This window comes from Balearica regulorum, chromosome 1, assembly GCF_011004875.1.
Source record: "Balearica regulorum gibbericeps isolate bBalReg1 chromosome 1, bBalReg1.pri, whole genome shotgun sequence".
NCBI classification, from domain to species: Eukaryota; Metazoa; Chordata; class Aves; order Gruiformes; family Gruidae; genus Balearica; species Balearica regulorum.
The window spans coordinates 1,913,093-1,929,641 of NC_046184.1; the positions used below are offsets into that span (position 1 = coordinate 1,913,093).

General features: G+C 46.8%; 1 protein-coding gene across 5 annotated transcripts in view; it reads right to left on the minus strand.

Annotated features, from left to right (window-relative positions):
- Nucleotides 1-16,549, minus strand: part of TASOR2 (transcription activation suppressor family member 2) — a 44,671-nt gene that overhangs the window by 19,682 nt on the left and 8,440 nt on the right. For 3 of the 5 annotated variants that reach the window (XM_075754922.1, XM_075755091.1, XM_075755008.1), the window contains exons 2-13: nt 13,136-13,281; nt 11,557-11,652; nt 9,939-10,011; nt 8,491-8,582; nt 7,686-7,823; nt 7,448-7,572; nt 7,328-7,347; nt 7,124-7,223; nt 6,308-6,408; nt 4,563-4,666; nt 1,724-1,796; nt 1,537-1,611 (exon numbers count right to left, since the gene is read on the minus strand). In XM_075754922.1, the coding sequence (XP_075611037.1) occupies nt 1,537-1,611; nt 1,724-1,796; nt 4,563-4,666; nt 6,308-6,408; nt 7,124-7,223; nt 7,328-7,347; nt 7,448-7,572; nt 7,686-7,823; nt 8,491-8,582; nt 9,939-10,011; nt 11,557-11,652; nt 13,136-13,281 (1,143 nt within the window). Of the gene's footprint in view, nt 1-113; nt 1,507-1,536; nt 1,612-1,723; nt 1,797-4,562; nt 4,667-6,307; nt 6,409-7,123; nt 7,224-7,327; nt 7,348-7,447; nt 7,573-7,685; nt 7,824-8,490; nt 8,583-9,938; nt 10,012-11,556; nt 11,653-13,135; nt 13,282-16,549 lie in introns of those variants that run through there. The other 2 variants (XM_075755261.1, XM_075755174.1) reach the window with 1 other exon arrangement.

Consider the following 16,549-nt stretch of genomic DNA (forward strand, 5'->3'; position numbering starts at 1 on the left):
TGCTAACACAGCCACCAGCAGCACCTCCTTAAAGTTAGGCTGACTGAATTCAAGCATCAAAGACATTTGCACCCCGCATTGCCAAGTTACCATCATCTCTTCACCCGACTTACAAGCCCACTTCGTATGCGGATCCTGAAGGAGAAAGTTTATAGTTGGAGGTTAAACACTGAAAAAGACAAAGCAATCCATGCTCAGATGTGCCGCTGGGTCCTGTCAGCTCTTCTGTTTTATCTTCCGGGGAGGGGAGATGGGTATGTGCTGTGTGGCTCTGTCGGCAACGCTAGCCATCACTCACACAGAGGCGGACTGAAATACCAGTGTGCGCTGGCATAAACAGTCTCCTGGCTCGTCCGTGGGATGACTCGACAAAAAGCAAGCCAGAAGTTACGCAGAGCAAAAAAGCCCCTGTTTATATGTTGCTCGGGGATCTGCAAGGCTAGAAGCGTTACTGGTGGAGTGGATGCAGAGAGAGGTGTGTGGATGAAGCTGTCCAGGGGAGGCAGAGCAGTAACTTTATGTCCACAAGAGGAAACTGTAGTGTGAATGTTTCCACATAGACAATGCAGTATAAAGCCAACAGATACAAAGAAAATTTAGGGCAAATGCAACAGATGTTGAAGCTCGTTCTTATTTCAAGATCTGCGGATTCAAACTGTGCAACCTTTATTTTCTCTTATTTAATGCCTCTGTGTTTGTTCTGCATGAAAAGCAGCGCGTTTTGGGGCTGCAAACTGCCTGGATTCACCTCCCAGGTCCCCGAACTGTGACTCACCTTGATGGCAGCAGAGCACCATGGCTCTGCCCAACACCATCTCCCTGCCTCCCTCTCTCACCGTCACACACCCTGACCGGTCGTCACGGCCTCGCTGCCGACATTTACAGATCCCACGGCAGAGATGTCAAACAATACAGCTGAGCGTCCAAACCCTCGCTGCTCTTTAGGGAGCAATGCCCCTTCTGCACCTCTCCTCTCCCTCCCCACACCAGCAGTGACCTTTCACGGAGCTCATTTCACTTGTTATCTCAGCAGAAAACAATTCATTTATTTTTTAGGGCAGGTTCTTTTCCTGCTGGTTTAGCAAATCACATCAGCTCCGAGCAGGGTCCAGCGAGTGCCATGTGTTGTTCTGCCCCCTGAGCACAGCTCCAGCGCACCTTTAGGGATGTAAGCCAAGCTCTGGAGGAGTCAGACTCCCACATGCACGCATAAGACAGTTGAGGGAGCAGATGCTGCTGAAAATCGACCGAGAGGGAGAAAAAGTAATTATTTTTCACTCCCATCATCTTCCTGCAAAGGGGCAAGGATACGCAGTGAATGGGCGAGGCAGGGAACCTGGTTTAGATCAGCTTAAAATGCAGCATAGCTAGAGTTGAGACTTTTCTCTCCTCTTTTAACACCCCTTGTGCTAAAGCTGTAGGTGGTTCTGACCAGAGAAATCAGAACTTCAAGAGGAATGTGTCTTTGAGGACCCTCTGGTGAGGATCCCACACCCGAACCACAGTGTCTAAAGGCAGCAAAGGGAATCTCCCTACCTCGGGGGCACACCGACCGGGATGAGGTGAACAGAAACAGGGCCAGGAGGCTGACGGGCTCCTTGGGGTCAAACCCTATGAAAGAAAGCAACAGGTTTTGTTGAGACTGCGGGTGCCCACCCTCTGCCTCTAAACCAGAGCAGGATGTTTAAGCACAGATAGTGATTTCTAAGTAGCCATGTCTTACCATCATCTTGCGCCAAGGCAGAGGACGTGAGGAGGATAAGGACTCCTTGATCTTCTAAATATTTGATGATTGCCTATAACAAACAAAGTTAGAGCAACCACTCCCTTTCCTCCTTAGCACACTTTATAGCACCCAGCACGACTGTCAACAAGCCCTGATTGCCAGTGAAGGTGTGCCAACACCACCAGTTCATTCCCAGTCGAGGAGGACACTGTTCAGGTCCATGTCCCTTGGTCAACTGGGACGTCTAACCCAAAGCATTCTGTTTATGTTATTATTCAGCTCTCAAATTCCTCCCATCTGTGACTTAAAAATTAAATATGCTTAGCCAAACCGACTGCAACTAATGAACAAGGTTAATAATTTTAGTCAAATTCGAAAGTTCCTGGGCATCTCAGCCAGGAACTGCTCACAGAAACCCAAGGGGAAGGTTTTCCCAGCAGGGAAAGCAAAGCTGGACACCAGCATCTGACAAAATACAATCAACGGTTCCAGCCACAAGCCTGACTGAAGTTCAGGTCATGCAGCTTGCGTATTAGCAGCATCAGTATCAATGATTATGTGAAAAAAAATTTGCTGAGTCTAAACAATGCCTAGAGACTCCGTCTCAGAGCTGGATGACCACATGTCTGAAAAAATATGTACACTTATTGAGGCTTTTCTTGTGTTTGGGTGTTGGTTGATGCCTCATTGCAGAGCTTGGCTTGGACTGCCTTTCCCTCCGTGGGGACACCTATTTGGATCTTTCTTCTACGCAGACACATCTTTTCAGGAAACTTACAGGAACTGAATAACCCTAGGGCTTCCGATGCTCTGAGGAAACTTTGCTGATCCCATTCAATATGTTCAGACATAACAGAGGATTGGACTAATGCCCGCAGCCTCATTTCTCCAGGACAACAGAACAACTTTGGAAATGCTGAACAATTTCAGTGTAATATTCACTATTCAGAACAGTAGCTCCTTACTTTGGTTGTCTCAGGCCAGCAGAGGAGAAGGGATAAGAACCAGCATCTCTGCTGCACAAATCCAGCTCAATAACTGTTGTTTCTCACCGACAGGACGATTTTCAAGCAGATGAGGAAGAAAGTTAAGCCATAAGGCAACAGCCACCTGACACGGAGCTGAGACATCACCCAGAGAGAGCAGCTGGCCTCAGGCAACCCCACTTAGCCCCAGCCACCCTTTCATTTTCACTCGGGCACTGCGCAAGGTGGGTACCAAGGAGGCTGAGGGCATTTTTCATTTGCACTTTTGGGAGCTGCCAGCAAAGCAGATTCACCCACGCGCCATTCAACAGCATGCTAAGGGGAAGGAAGAAGCACACCCAAAATGGGCTGTTTCCTCATTGAAATAGGGGAGATATTTCAATCCAGTTTGACAGATATACGGGGACGAGGAAGCTCTTGGGAAACGAGGCTCCTGCTGGTTTTCAATACCAAACTGCTCATGGCTATCTCATCTTCCCTGACTGCTCTAGAGAGCCCAGGTCTGCTGGGCTTGGCAGGATGTACATTATAACCCTCAGTGGCTGCAGATGTGCTGTAATGCACTGGAACAAGCGGCTGACATGGATCCCAGCAAGAAAGGCACTTGGACTCTGTAAAGTATTGATTAAAATATCTTTTACTGATAAGAACAAGAGAAGGAAAAAAAAAGAGATAGCATAGATAAGCTTATGTTCCTTCAGATGTTGGGAACTTCAAGATGAGCCACAGCATGGACAGATCTGAGGTCCAGCTGTTGCTGCACAGTTCAGGATTCCCTGCGTGTGAAGGGACATTGTCTTTGCTATCCCCTTTTTATCTTCTCATGTTGCTACCAATAAAAGATAGTTTAATCAACACTCTGGGGAGTCTGAGTGCTTTTCTGACAGGGATCCACAACAAATACTTCCTCTGGTACGTTCCATGTGGGAAGCTGCACATCGGTGGGCAGCTCTTCAGCAGTGCCGCACAGCAACAGCAATTCCTGGCAGTTCATGGGCTGCTGCCAACTTCTAGTGAGGGGAAGATGTGACCAGCCAGCTGTGAGTTTGCAGCTGTGAATTTACAACCCCAAATCTACAGGAAGCATCAGATGTGAGAGAGCAACCAGCAGCAACAAAGCCAAACCAAACCCAACCACAAATCCCAGCAGAGACGCAGGTGCTGCGCTCCACAGGGGTGAGGTTTATCCCTTGCGAGTCACAAGGAGACGTGACAATCACATTGGGAACAAAAAGACCACACTGTGCTTGAAAAAAAGCCTTATCAGATAACAGATCACAAGGGGAATTCAGAAACTCTTCAGAGCTCCTGGAAGCCCAGGAGGTCTCAGCAGTGTAACTGTGAGTATCTAGCTGAGTGGGGGCTATTTTTCTGCCACACAGGAGAAAGACAGGCATGCGACAGCTTATGTCTTTTGCTTAGTAATTATTTTGGCATTGGGGGACGTTGTTTCTGCTTTCTTACTATATAAGATCCCCTTGCAGTCCTTGTCCACCATGCTGTTTGCAATGCAAGGGCAAAAAATCATTAATAAAGACAATAAAATAATCTCATCTGGCATAAACATAGCTAAAGAAGAAGTTTGCCTGGTATAATGCATTCTGCTCAGCAGGGCATGTTCACCCTAGACACCAGCTGTCAAATCATAGTGGGTAATCTTCAGTTAACAGTTTATATACAGAAAGACTAAACTATGTTTGAGAATAACCAAGCAGGAAAATAATAACTCAAGCAGGGAAATTAATTCGATTTTGCATTAGTTCAGAATCTGTTTAATGTCACCAAAAGTTTCAAGAGAGAATTTAAAAGGCAACTTTCCTCCCAGAATAACAATGTTCTAAAATACTTACCAAGTCCTTTTCCTTTAGATTTTTTACTAACTGATCCATTTTGTATTGATCCTTGTTTGATATTTCTACTTCATACAGACTGAAGTAAACACCCTGAAAGCAGACTGCAGACAAAAGAGAGAGAATTTGATGTTGAAATAGTGCCTCTTGCATGAATTCTGAACAAACAAGTGTTCCTGTAGCAGGAAGATGGACGTGCAATTGGTGGAAGCACAGGGTTTAAAAAAAAACAACCCAAAACTTATCAAGATTTCCTAAAGCGGTATATGGATTCACATCACAGCGAGTTTCCTCTTCAACCCACAGTTCACGGGAGATGTTTCCTAATTAATCTCTGCAGCTAAGAAAAGCAATTTAAGCAATGCTGTGTGCTTCCACAGAGACAGGGAGCCTTTCGAGGGAAATACCTCATTCTAACATGCCATACTCTCCTCTGCTACAGAGCATCCTTATTTTGCACTCTGATCCCCAAGGGAGTTTAACAAAGACAAGATAAGATCTCGGACCTGCCTTACCCCCTGAATTTCACAGCAAAATTCTTCTGTTCAGTATTTCCTCCCTTTCATCAGGAGACTGTAAGACTGTGGCTCCACAGCACCTTCATCAGGTGTTATTCTGGCCTCCCCAACTTCTCCAGCCTCCTCCCCTGCCCTAGCGCTATCCTCTGCCCATCTGCACTGCGAGCTGAATGCTAACCCCCCAAAACAGGCTGGCTGTCAGCCAGTCCAATCAGTGCCCCAACCTGGCTCAGCTGAGCTGATACACGGATGGGAGGGAACGCTGCAGCAGCCCACACTTATTCTGGTGTAAGATGACATGGAAAAGCACCTGGAGCTTCTGCAAATCACATTCAGAGCTCTCCACGTGCAGCCTGTGGTATCCGTGCCAGTAACTGCGTGTCTGCTGCAATGCACGCTCACTCACAGCCATCGGGAGCTCAACACCTTGGGGCTGAGAGCTGCCAGGCTCGTCAAAACTCCAACCCAAAAAATCAATCAGCAGTATGAACCCCGAAGTGTAATTAGACACAGGTCCCCAGCCTGCACTGACCAGGACAGAGAGGTTGACTATAGCCAAGCAGGGTCTCTTAGCACCACTAAGGGGACGGTAGAGCCTTTCTCTCCCTTCCCCAAATCTGTGCTTTTATTTGCTGATTGCTGAGCGTTCCCTGCCTCTCCTCCCCAAGCTTTCTGGAGTCCTCTCCTCTCTCATGCTGCCATTCACTGTCAGTCCTCTTGAAGTGACAAGTAGGTTACCTGTGAGCCAAAGCTACTGCAGGCAGCCACATCTTTTGGCTTCGGCTGGCAGCTTCCCCCATCTGCCCAGATGCAGGAGACCCTGGAGCAGACCCCAAGAGCTGGAGTGTCCCTCACTGCGTACGGAGATCATGTAAGAAGGAGAAAGTTTTTCTCCCTGCACTTGCTCTCAGTTGCACCACATCTGGCACCTTGCAGGATGGAAGCCCAGGTCTCAAAACAGCGTGTCCCACTCTGTCCTGTCCCAGGAATGGGCTGATTAAAGGACTGCTTTGGGAAGAGGATTATATCACACCAGGGCACCATGTGAAGCGTGGACAGGAAAACATCCCCGTGCTGCCCTGGCATTTTTCCTCGCTTATCTGCAATCAGCCACCCTTCAAGACAGGACCCAGTGATACGTGGACCTGAGATCTGACCCCCCGCAGCAATTCCTACGGCACAGCACAAGCATACGTTACTCATCATGCCGGCGGGTTTTGCACTCACCTTCATTCTCAATGTAATTTCTTTTCCCAAATGCAGCTTCTGGTAGCTTTTTCTTCAAGTCAGACAAACCCATGACATGGTTAATGTCCAGGTTGGGAGGCCTGCGGGGATAAAGCAGCAGACAGTGAGATCACAAGCATAAAAAGCTCTCAGGATTAAGCACAGCCAAGAGTCCTGGTTGCCCTGTCACTGTGAAACCAGAGAAAGCAGCTCTGGAGAAGGCTGCAGAAGGTGCACCTTGCTGATTTGAGGATCCTGTTTGTAAACAGCTCGAAACTGTGATACTGGTGGCTGTGTTACTGGCTGTCCCTGGCTTCTTCAAAATGCTGCCTGCTGTTTGGCTTCTGACTATTGAAGATTTTAAGTGTCTCTTTTTTCTTTGAATGCCAGTTACCTCAATACTGTATTTGCCTTCGTGCCAATCTGTAAACACAACTGGCCGATCGTACATGCGCCATCAGGAAGCTCAATTCTCACAAGGAGAAAAATCCCAAGCAGGAATAATTGATTTGGAATAAACATCCCAAAAGAGTTAACAAAAAGAGAGGACAAAATACAGCTGTTTCTAGCTGCTGGACGTCCTCATCCAGCTGTTGCTGTGACACTGCACCGCTGGCTGCCCAACACCACTTTCCTGACACTGATGATTTTCCTAACAATGCAGGTGGTAAGCTGGTTCAGCTGCAAGAAGATGCTGATCAATGAAAGGATGAGGCAGGAAAGACAAAACTGCCTTTTGCTGGAACACAGACACTCAAAGGTGTAATGCTTCACACTCCCCAAATTACACAGAAAAAAGAAAAAGGGGTAACTTACAGTTGGGCTGGAATCGCGGAGCTGTATGGGGTCCTCAGGGTGATGTTGCACAAAAGCTGGCCCCGGATGGAGAGCTGCCCCCTCCACGAACAGTACAATGCTACAGGCAAAAGGGAGAATGGTTCAGAGAAAGCAGGAGAGAAGACGAGGGCAAACAGAGAAAGGTACATTTAATAAACAAAAACAACTATCAGATGCTCCTACCTTTGTGATTAAGCTCAGGTCTAGAGAAAAGGGAGAAAAAGAGGCATATTTAGCAATGGGAAAAGGAAAAACAGCCCACAAAAGCAACCAGGTATTTTGGAACAACAGCAAGTTGCTTACAGGCTCTCTATAGCTAAGACGGGCATTTCCTTCGGCTCCCTGTACTGGCAGGCGATGACTATGTACGGGCAGATCTGCCTGGGCCGCTCGGCAGTGCCACCATTGGACACTTCATACACGTAATACTGGGGTGAGAAGGGAAACAATGAAAAATCAAGGTGAGGAATGAGCCAGCACCTGGGCCAGCCCTTTGTTAGTTCCCCTGCAGCCTGCAAGTGAGCTGTCTGCAAAGCTATACCTGGCTCTGCTCGAAGGCCTGGCAGTGGCTGGTCTTTGATGGTACGTTGTTTCTGCTCACAGCGACATGGCAGTCATAGCCGGGAGATGGGCAGGTATAGCTGGTTGTGTAATTCTCAGATACCACCTTGACCTTCCCCTGTGCCAGAAAATTTACCAAAAAAATACATAAATACACATAATTGTTTGCAGAAACTTATTTTAAAAGACCTCTGAATCCTCCTCTTCCCCAAAGACAGTGTTGCTGGCAGCCCCACAATCCCCACCACTGTGAGGTGGTTGTGTGTGTTTGTGTCCTTCCAAACATGAGGGTCCAACTTGGCTGAGTTTGGCATGGCAGAGAAACCTGCACTGCTCAGGAGAGGAAACGGGAGCAGCGTGGTTTTGTTACCAGCTACAGAGAGCAGGAGCCAGTGGGGAGGGGAGAACGGGGCCATGCACCAGCCCCATGGAGGAATAGAATGGGGCTGTGATCTGAGCCACCTTAGGGCTCCCCCTCGAATTCCCAAAATGCACGAGAGTCCAGGGAAAAAGGTGACCCTATGAAGAATTTCTGATCTCAGCAGTGGACTTTGGAAAGTTCTCTGCATCCTCTGCTGTCCTGCAGGCCACCAGTCAAGCCCAGTTGGATCTCTTGCTTTCTAGCCTGACACATCCCATAGTCAAAAATCCTGACGAGCTCTCAACAGAGCTGATTCTACACCCCACCACAGTTACGGGCACCAATGTCTCCTTAAAAACACTGCTTGCACTGTATAGTGGCTTCTGAAAACCATTCCACATAGAAAGAAAGACTTGCATTTTACCTTAATGAGCTTACAGATGACAATATAGCCTGATTTTCCATGATACCAGGGTCTCGGATGAAGACAGTCTGCATACTTGGAAATATAAACCCCTGTGAAGACAAAGCAATGCAAGATAACGTGAATCATCTCTCGAGTAAAGCTGACTGCCAAAAAAGCCCTGTAAAGAGGACCTTCCTTGCGGAAACAGGAGTCTCTGCAGAGCCAGTGCTGTAAACCAGAGTAGCACTTGCTGCCGTAAAACGGGTGAAACTCTTTCTGACTCTTCTCCTTTTTTTGACTGCTGGTATGAAACAGCATTATATGTTTCAGGGTCAGCTCTAAGAAATGAGTTAACTTGGGTTTCTCCAGGGAGAAGTAGCCCAACTAACGTTAGTTTTGCCCACACTACGTGAAAACATACCGAGCGAGGGCTTGTCTCTTACAGGGAGATCTGGTGAAGGGCTTGCAGGTCAGATTGCAAGTGGGGCAGGTACTTTGCTCAATTTGGAGTCCCACAAAGGCAACGTGGATGTTTATGTGTGGGGAACACACACTGCAAGGGCAGGAGAGCAGGCCCATGGCACGGCACAGACCCTCCCAGGTCCCTTCCTCAGCTTTTTATGGCCCTTCAGCATCCCAGATGCCAACATGAACCTTCTACCCTACGACAAGGCCTTGTGGACTTACTGGGCGTGGAGGGGTGTTGGCTCTTCACTCCTGCTTTATATTTGTAGGCAAGATGGGTAGAGAAGTACATGGCGGGGAAACTGGGACTGGGCAGGGGAAGGACTATAAAGAGATACACCATAATATTCATCTCATTCCAACAGGACTAAGATATACACCCAGAAAAATAACCAGTTCTTGCTTGGTTTTGCATTCACTGCCATTAACTTCTCAATAATTAGCTGTCTTGGCCTGCAAAGACTTGCAGGATGAGCACTGGGAGATGTTCTGCTTCTGGCAGTAGGATTTCTTTGAGTAATGTGCCCTGCACTGCACATCTTGAGGCCCCAGACCTTTGGGCAAGGAACAAGCACGTACTGCAAAGTGCTTTGACATGTCACAGTCTGCTCTGGTTATTAACAGGACTGTTGGCAAAAGCTCAGCAAATGGACTCTGAAGAGCAAACCGGTGGGGAGAGCTGCCAAAAAGCCACTTTGGTGACAAAGGGTGTTGTTAACAAGGGAGAAAAAGCCTGAAATGGAGAGGGGAAGAGATGGTAACATTCCTTGGGGAAGATCCCATCCTCATTTGGATGAGGGGGCAGAAGGAAAACACTGCTGCTTGCTTGATCCAAACAAATGCAGTTTCCCACGTAAGAAACATGGGAATTTCCATGGATTTTTGCAGTAAATAACAACACAGTACCAGGAGTTTGTCTGGGCTTTAGCTTTTGTTTTTAAAGGAGTTGATATCCTCTGAACAGCGAACAGGTCTCTTGGTCCTCTGATTGGAAATCTTACCTTTTGCTGGGTCACCAAGCGTGGAAATAGAACTGCTGTTTACACGGAGGCCTGTCTGACACACCTCTTTCGCCTTCAAAAGAAGAGACAACCTCTTTTACCATCTATTTTCAAAGATAAGGGACACAGCTACTGAAACCTGTAGCACGACAGGTGGCGAAATACTTGCAAAAGGCAAACTTGTGCTGCAAGTCAACTATAGATCGTTAAGAGTCCCAAAACACCCACAGTATAAAGTAACCTAACCACAATGTCCACAGGAAGGACCAACAGGAAGAAAATTTGTTGTTTCAGACACTGAATAGTTGTATTTATCAAGTGCTGTTACAAAAACCTCCGTGGAAGCAAAAGCTTAGAAAGATCTGGAAGAAATCCAGCATGTCCAGAAACTACTGCAAGTGCAAGGCTGAACTTTGCACTTTCTTTAATTGCATGGGCAATTTGTGGAAAAATAAACACAATGGGGCTGGCGCAAAGGACGTTTCCTACTCTGTGCTCACTCCTGCATAGGCATAATTACTGCCTTGGGAGTATCTCACCGGCTTTGATTTAATCCACGTCCAAAGCAGATTCATCAAAGTGCGCAAAGACCAAATGTATATTGACTGAAGAGTGACAACAGGACCAGTTGGAACTCATTATGGGTGAGAAATAAAAGCAAACCAGTCAAACTGTACTCAGCCCCTTTATAAGCAACACTGGGCACGCATCTCGCCTAACTTCTGCCTCCTAAAAGGCAAGTGTCTAGCTTAGACTAGCCAGCTAGACTTCTTCTCTGAATAACGGAGAGGTAGGCACCTCCAGAGAGCGACTTAGCCTGAGAATTTTGGATACCTGCATTAAAAGAGGTTCAGCTGTCCTCTGGAGAGCTCCCTCTTTCCTAGGGACTGTACAAGGAGCTCAGTCACTTGGCACAGACTGTGCTAAATTTCAAACAGCTAAAATGAAGCGGGACAATTCCCGCTTCCAAACTGAGACTGAAAGTGGTTCATTTTGCTGTAGCTCAGTCCAAACTGAACAGAACTAAACTGCGTTCAGGCCACTCTCATCCTGAACAAAACCATCTCTACAGTGATTTAGTATGGCATCATTAAATCACGTTACAAGTGAATTCCCACTAGATTCCCTGAGCATTTTTGTGTAGACAAATTCTTTTCACAAAATCAAAAGCATCCTTGTGAAAAATGGGAAGGAATAACTTTCCCAATAGCTGTGTCAGGCTCTCTCTCCACCTAGTTGGCCAAACCAAGGGAACTTCCCCAAAACCACCTGACAAACTCCTGTCTTCTGTCACAAAGGCACTTTTCTCTTCTAAGCGTACATGAAATCCACTGGGACAAAGGAAGACTCCTCCTATCTCCCTGCAGAGGGCAAAGGAGGCAGCCAAACCTCAAACAGTAATTGACTGGAGAGATGCAAAATAAGATCCATCACTAAAACCAGGAGCTGCTTTCCAAACTTGCTCTGGACTATTTATACAGTAGTGATTGCACTGGTAACTGGGGTACAGAGAGGCAGGACACTTTAGTCAACAGATCTGCTGGGCTTTGGTGGGACGGAGCACGCGTGCAGGCACTTGGCATCAAACCTCTTAAGCTGAATAAACATTTCATGTTACCTCTTCTTCATTGTCAAACAGGAGAAATGCAAAGGTCTCCTCCAGCTCCTCCTGGCTGTACCCAGCGGCTTCCTTTGCTTGAGCAAAAGCTTTGAGCTGCAGAAGACACAACAACACTTTGTTCTAGTCCGTTCGTGCCAGAGCCAAGTGACATGTTTGTGGTGTGAGGACAGTCCCAAGTACCTCCAGTCATGGTCAGTACGGGGCAGCTGGCAGCAGCCAGGTGATGCTGGACCAGCTCATGTGCCCACACAGCATTCCCTCCCCCCAGCACAGGTAACCCCATCTCCCACCACAAGACCCCAAATCCATGCATCTGTCTGTCCGTCTCTGCCTTTGTTCCCAGCAGAACACATTCAATGTCCTCCAGGGGACAGCAGGCACATCCAGCCCCACAGTGTCACGCTGTGCGCATCCCAGGGAAGTCCAGCCTTGTTCCACCTTGCCCCTCTTGCCACAACATCGTCGGCTACTGGGGAGCTTGTTTCACAAGCAGCACGTGGGCTGGTGGAGCATTACATTTAGTAGCCAGCTACGGCCATCAGAAGACAAATCATCTCAGCCGTGGAGAAGATGCCTACGGAAGTGGAGATGCTCGGAGGCACATCTCTTTTCTGCTCTCTCCATTGACCAGGAAAGCCTAGACTATTTGACTAGAGGGCAGGTGCTATCATGCGACTACAGCTCAGAGGGTTTGGCTACAGCCAAACAACACATTACTCCAATTTCTTTTCTCTGATAATTAAAGCAGAGCATGTTTTCAGTGCAGACAGGGAGAACATCATCAGAGATGGGTCTGAGTCCATTAATTTTTTGGGGCTTTAAAAAAAGAAGTTGTAGAAGGATGAGACTTTTTAAACAGGGTTAGAAGATAAGATAACAACAATCTCATCACTGCTTTGGCTTATTTTGGCTCTTTATCAATCAACAAACAACTTGATACCCACTTTCCCAGATTTTTATCCAGCTCCACAGTGACTATCTCAGATTTAGGCAGCCAAAATGTCAAGGCTCTATTTAATTCATGACAAGAAGCAGACTAGTCATCTCCAGTCCTCAGAGGAAACAGCCTGTCTCCCATGCCAATGACAGCAGAACTATAGGGAGGAAGGCATTTTAAAAGTGGGTCCGTACATGCTCCAGTCAGCTGGAGAAAGAGAAACAGGGTTTAAACTGGCGCTTGAACAGCTGTGAGGACAAAAGAAATACCACATGGAAATCTACATTGCTGTGAAAGAGCAGAAATACAATAACATTAAAGCTCTCCTCCCAGGTATCAAACCAGGATTTCAACCTGGCCCAAAAGCCTTCCCCAGGAGCTGCTGTTGAATTTTTGGCAACATTGGCTGAATGGACCTTTTGTTCCAGATCAGACTGGGAAGGAAGAGGTGCAAGAAAGCAAAGAAAAGGCTCCCTTCAGTCAGGAACTGCAAATGGGGCTCTATCAGGCAGGTAGATCAGCCACGTGCTGCAAAGGTGAGACAGACCTGCCAATAAACCAGCATTTACAGATGTCTGCAGCTCCAACACCACCCCTTCCCAAGCTGCCAGCAACACCCTGCTCCTCCACTAGCCTTACCTCACTTAGAAAAACATTGTTTTCCACCAGAATTGCTTGGCTGTACTGAAAACCATCCTGAGATGTAGAGTCCAAGTAGGAGCTCTGCAGCACCGAAACCGCCGTCTGCAAAAGGGAACTCGACTCTTCCGACTCTGGATAAAAATCTGGAGAAGGAAAGCAAAAAGCAGGTGCAAATATTAACTCTAGGCATCCCCAGATCAGAATGGGACCTCAGTAGAGGTGGGTGGCATTTAAAACAAGCCCAGATCTCCACAAAGCAGATCAGACTCGAGGCTCCCACCAGAAACAGCAGCTCCCCTCCAGCCACGCAACCCCCAAGTCTTTGTCTGCAAGTTAAATTACCCTTTGGCAGGAGGAATACCAGCTCCCTGTTTGCCAGTGAGCCCTTCAAGTTTTTCCTTTGCCACAAGGAAAAAAAAAAATAAAATAAAAGGAAATCGTTAGCAACTGCTAAAAGCAAAGTCTGGTTGTAAATTAACTTTATGATGAGCAGGTCAGAGTTTTCTCTTGTGCTAAAAAGTTGCTTAGATTCGTTGCACGCTCTTTTAGGGTGTGAGAATTGATGTTTGCACACAGGGAAAGTCTCAGGGCATGCTCAGTTACTCAGGGTTATCTGTTTTCCTATAAAGATCTTCAGGTCTTGAGTGAATGTTGTGTTCAATACCACAAAAGCAAACCTTCCTTCAAAGCCTCAACGGGCAGAATTTTCTCAAAGCCCAAACTCTCTCGACATCTCTGAAGGAAAACATCTAAGTAAAACTCTTCCCAACAGTATGCCACCAAGAAGAGGTCCCAAAGAAGTTGACAAGTTAAATACCCACACAGTAACAAAGGAAAGCCCTGCAATATTTGTGCTCTTGCAGCTGTTAAAATCCAAATATTAAATAAAGCAGCCACTGAGAAACACAGGAAATCCTGGGCTCAGTCTCTGTTGCACATTTAAAAATCTTTATTACTGCTGGTGATTCATGAGCGATGAGATTTCAAATCCCAAGCTGAGTTTGCAACGTAGACATATTGAAAAAGTTTATTTCTTTTGACCCATAAACTAGAAAATAAAGCAGTTATGTATAAGGAAAGAAATGTAGAACTGCCAGGGTTTGCACACTGGTCGCTCTTTAAGAAAAACCTCCCCAAAATTTTTGAGGACAAATAGATTAAATTCTTATTTTAAGCTCTAAAGCAGAAAGGCCCACGTTCCTTTGGTGATGAGCAAGACAGCATCTGTTGTCACCCTGCAACCTAGTTCGTGTTTTGACTCCTATTTTTAAAGGGTAAGTTTTAACTGGGGTTTTTTTATTTTTCTTTTCCTCCCCTCAATTAAAAAGAAGAAAAGACAGAATTATTCCCTACGTCACACATCTTGTTACTCCTCTCAAATTATTCAAGGTCCAAAAAGCACCTAATATAAGGAACAGGAAAAATAACAGTTCAAATTGCATGGATTAAACTCATTTAGCTACGCTGTTCTAAGCCAGTTCAGCCAGTCCGCACTACGGGGCTTAACAGGGGAAGGGAGACAGCATCTGCTTTGTGCCAAGCAAAAGAAAATTTGGACAAGGTAAAAAGTGAGGGGAAACAGTATAAAAACGGCTCTAAAAATGGTTTTAAGAAAAGCATGGAGAGGGCAGGTGGGAATGGAAATTGGGAGCACAGAAAGGAAAGTCTTTAAAAGTACTTTTGCCTGGCTTAACCTTGCTCTGGGGTCTTTTGTGCACTTCTATTCACTTCTAAACCTCCCACTTTCAGGTGATGCCTCTGTAATCATCAGAAGTAGTAAAAAAGCAAGTGAACACAACTTGGCCCTCAAGCAGAGGAAAAAAAAGCAAAATAAAGAGGTCTTCCAGCTCTCTCTCAGTATTACTGTTTTTCCTCTTTGAGCCTAATGAGGATAAGAAGGGACATTAAATTTGCTCACTTTTTTCCTCACTTGTCTCTCATTTTGCTTTGTCTGTATCTCTTGCATCTTGTGGATGTCAGTGATGCCGTCACGGAGTTCAGACTCTTCCATGGAAATCAGATCAGGGACTTACATTCCAGCTCACAGCTCTGCTCAAAGTCTTGAGCCAAACACGTCCCTTTTTGCTACCTGCCCTGAGCACGACAACACCACTTGTGTCCAGAGTCATCCTCCAAGGAGTGTCAGCACTGTCCTCAGCATCTTCTCTACCAGTCTGAACAAGCCCAGCTCCCTCGACAGCTCCTCACGTCCCAAAGGCACAGGACTGCAGCTGGTGCTACTTAATTTCACAGCTACTGCTCCAAACCATCGCACTTTCCAGAGTGTGATATTCTGCTCCTCCTACCAAGAGCATCTTGCTACCTTGCGTCAACAAGTTCAGGGTCTCGGAGTATGAGAAAGGCCATGTCTGAACATGTGAGCTGGGAGCCAGTTGTGTGTTTCCACGCTGAATACGTGAGTCACCGAGCTGAACAAAGAGAGATTACGGGGTTAAAAACCCCACTGGGAGCAGAATACCTATTGAGGGTGCAGAGTGTTAAATTAGCAAAAGCAATGGATATTTCAGAGGTAAAACCTGAAGGCTTTAAAAACAAAACACCCCACACCTGGGAAGCTCTTGGAAATGCAACAAAACCAGCAATTCTGCAGGTGATAAACATCTGTTCTGTCCTGCAAGTTCAGCTGCAGGACAGAAAATTAAAGTCCAAAAGGGGAAAAAAAGTTTCTGTAGTAATACAAGAATTCAAGATGAAACAACCACAGAATGTGGCACCGAGCCCAGCAGCTTGTCCCCTTTCAGATTTAAGGGGCTCCTTCAGATCTGTTCCCACCCTAGGGAAGAGTCTGCGCTCACAGAAATAGGTACAAAACCCTGACACATCCAGATTTCATTTGTGGGAGCAGAAGGCCCTTGATAGTCTCTGCACAGGCTGTGAGGAGGTGAAAGTGAAAGTGCCTAAACCAGAAGTAAAAGTGAAAACATCTGTTCCCCTCTGAGCAGCGTGGACAGGCCACTACCACCACACAGCATCCTCAGGGAGCGGGACCGACATCTCGCACGGGGTCAGTCGGACAGCAGAGACGCATCGCAGGACCTACAGCTGGAGGAAAGCTGGAGAAACCCAGCACAGCTCTGCACCGGCACGGCCCAGCTGGACCCACAGTGGGTGTTATCTGTGCCCTGAAATCCCCGGGGAGGGGATTCACAGCCTGTCCTGGTGATTTTCTACCCTCACAGCAAGGGAGAAAAAGCAGTCACCTTTGCAACTCTTAACATCAATTGCCAACGCTGCAAAATAAGGCTGATCTTTCCCTCGTGCTGTGGCTGTGGAGAAGTCATCCTCCAAGAGCCTCGCATTCCTTAGAAGGCTACTAACCTACTCTTTCCTCCTCCTTTTCTAGACTTAAAGCCAGCTCCTTTGACCTTTCCTCCCCAATCGTGCCTGCAA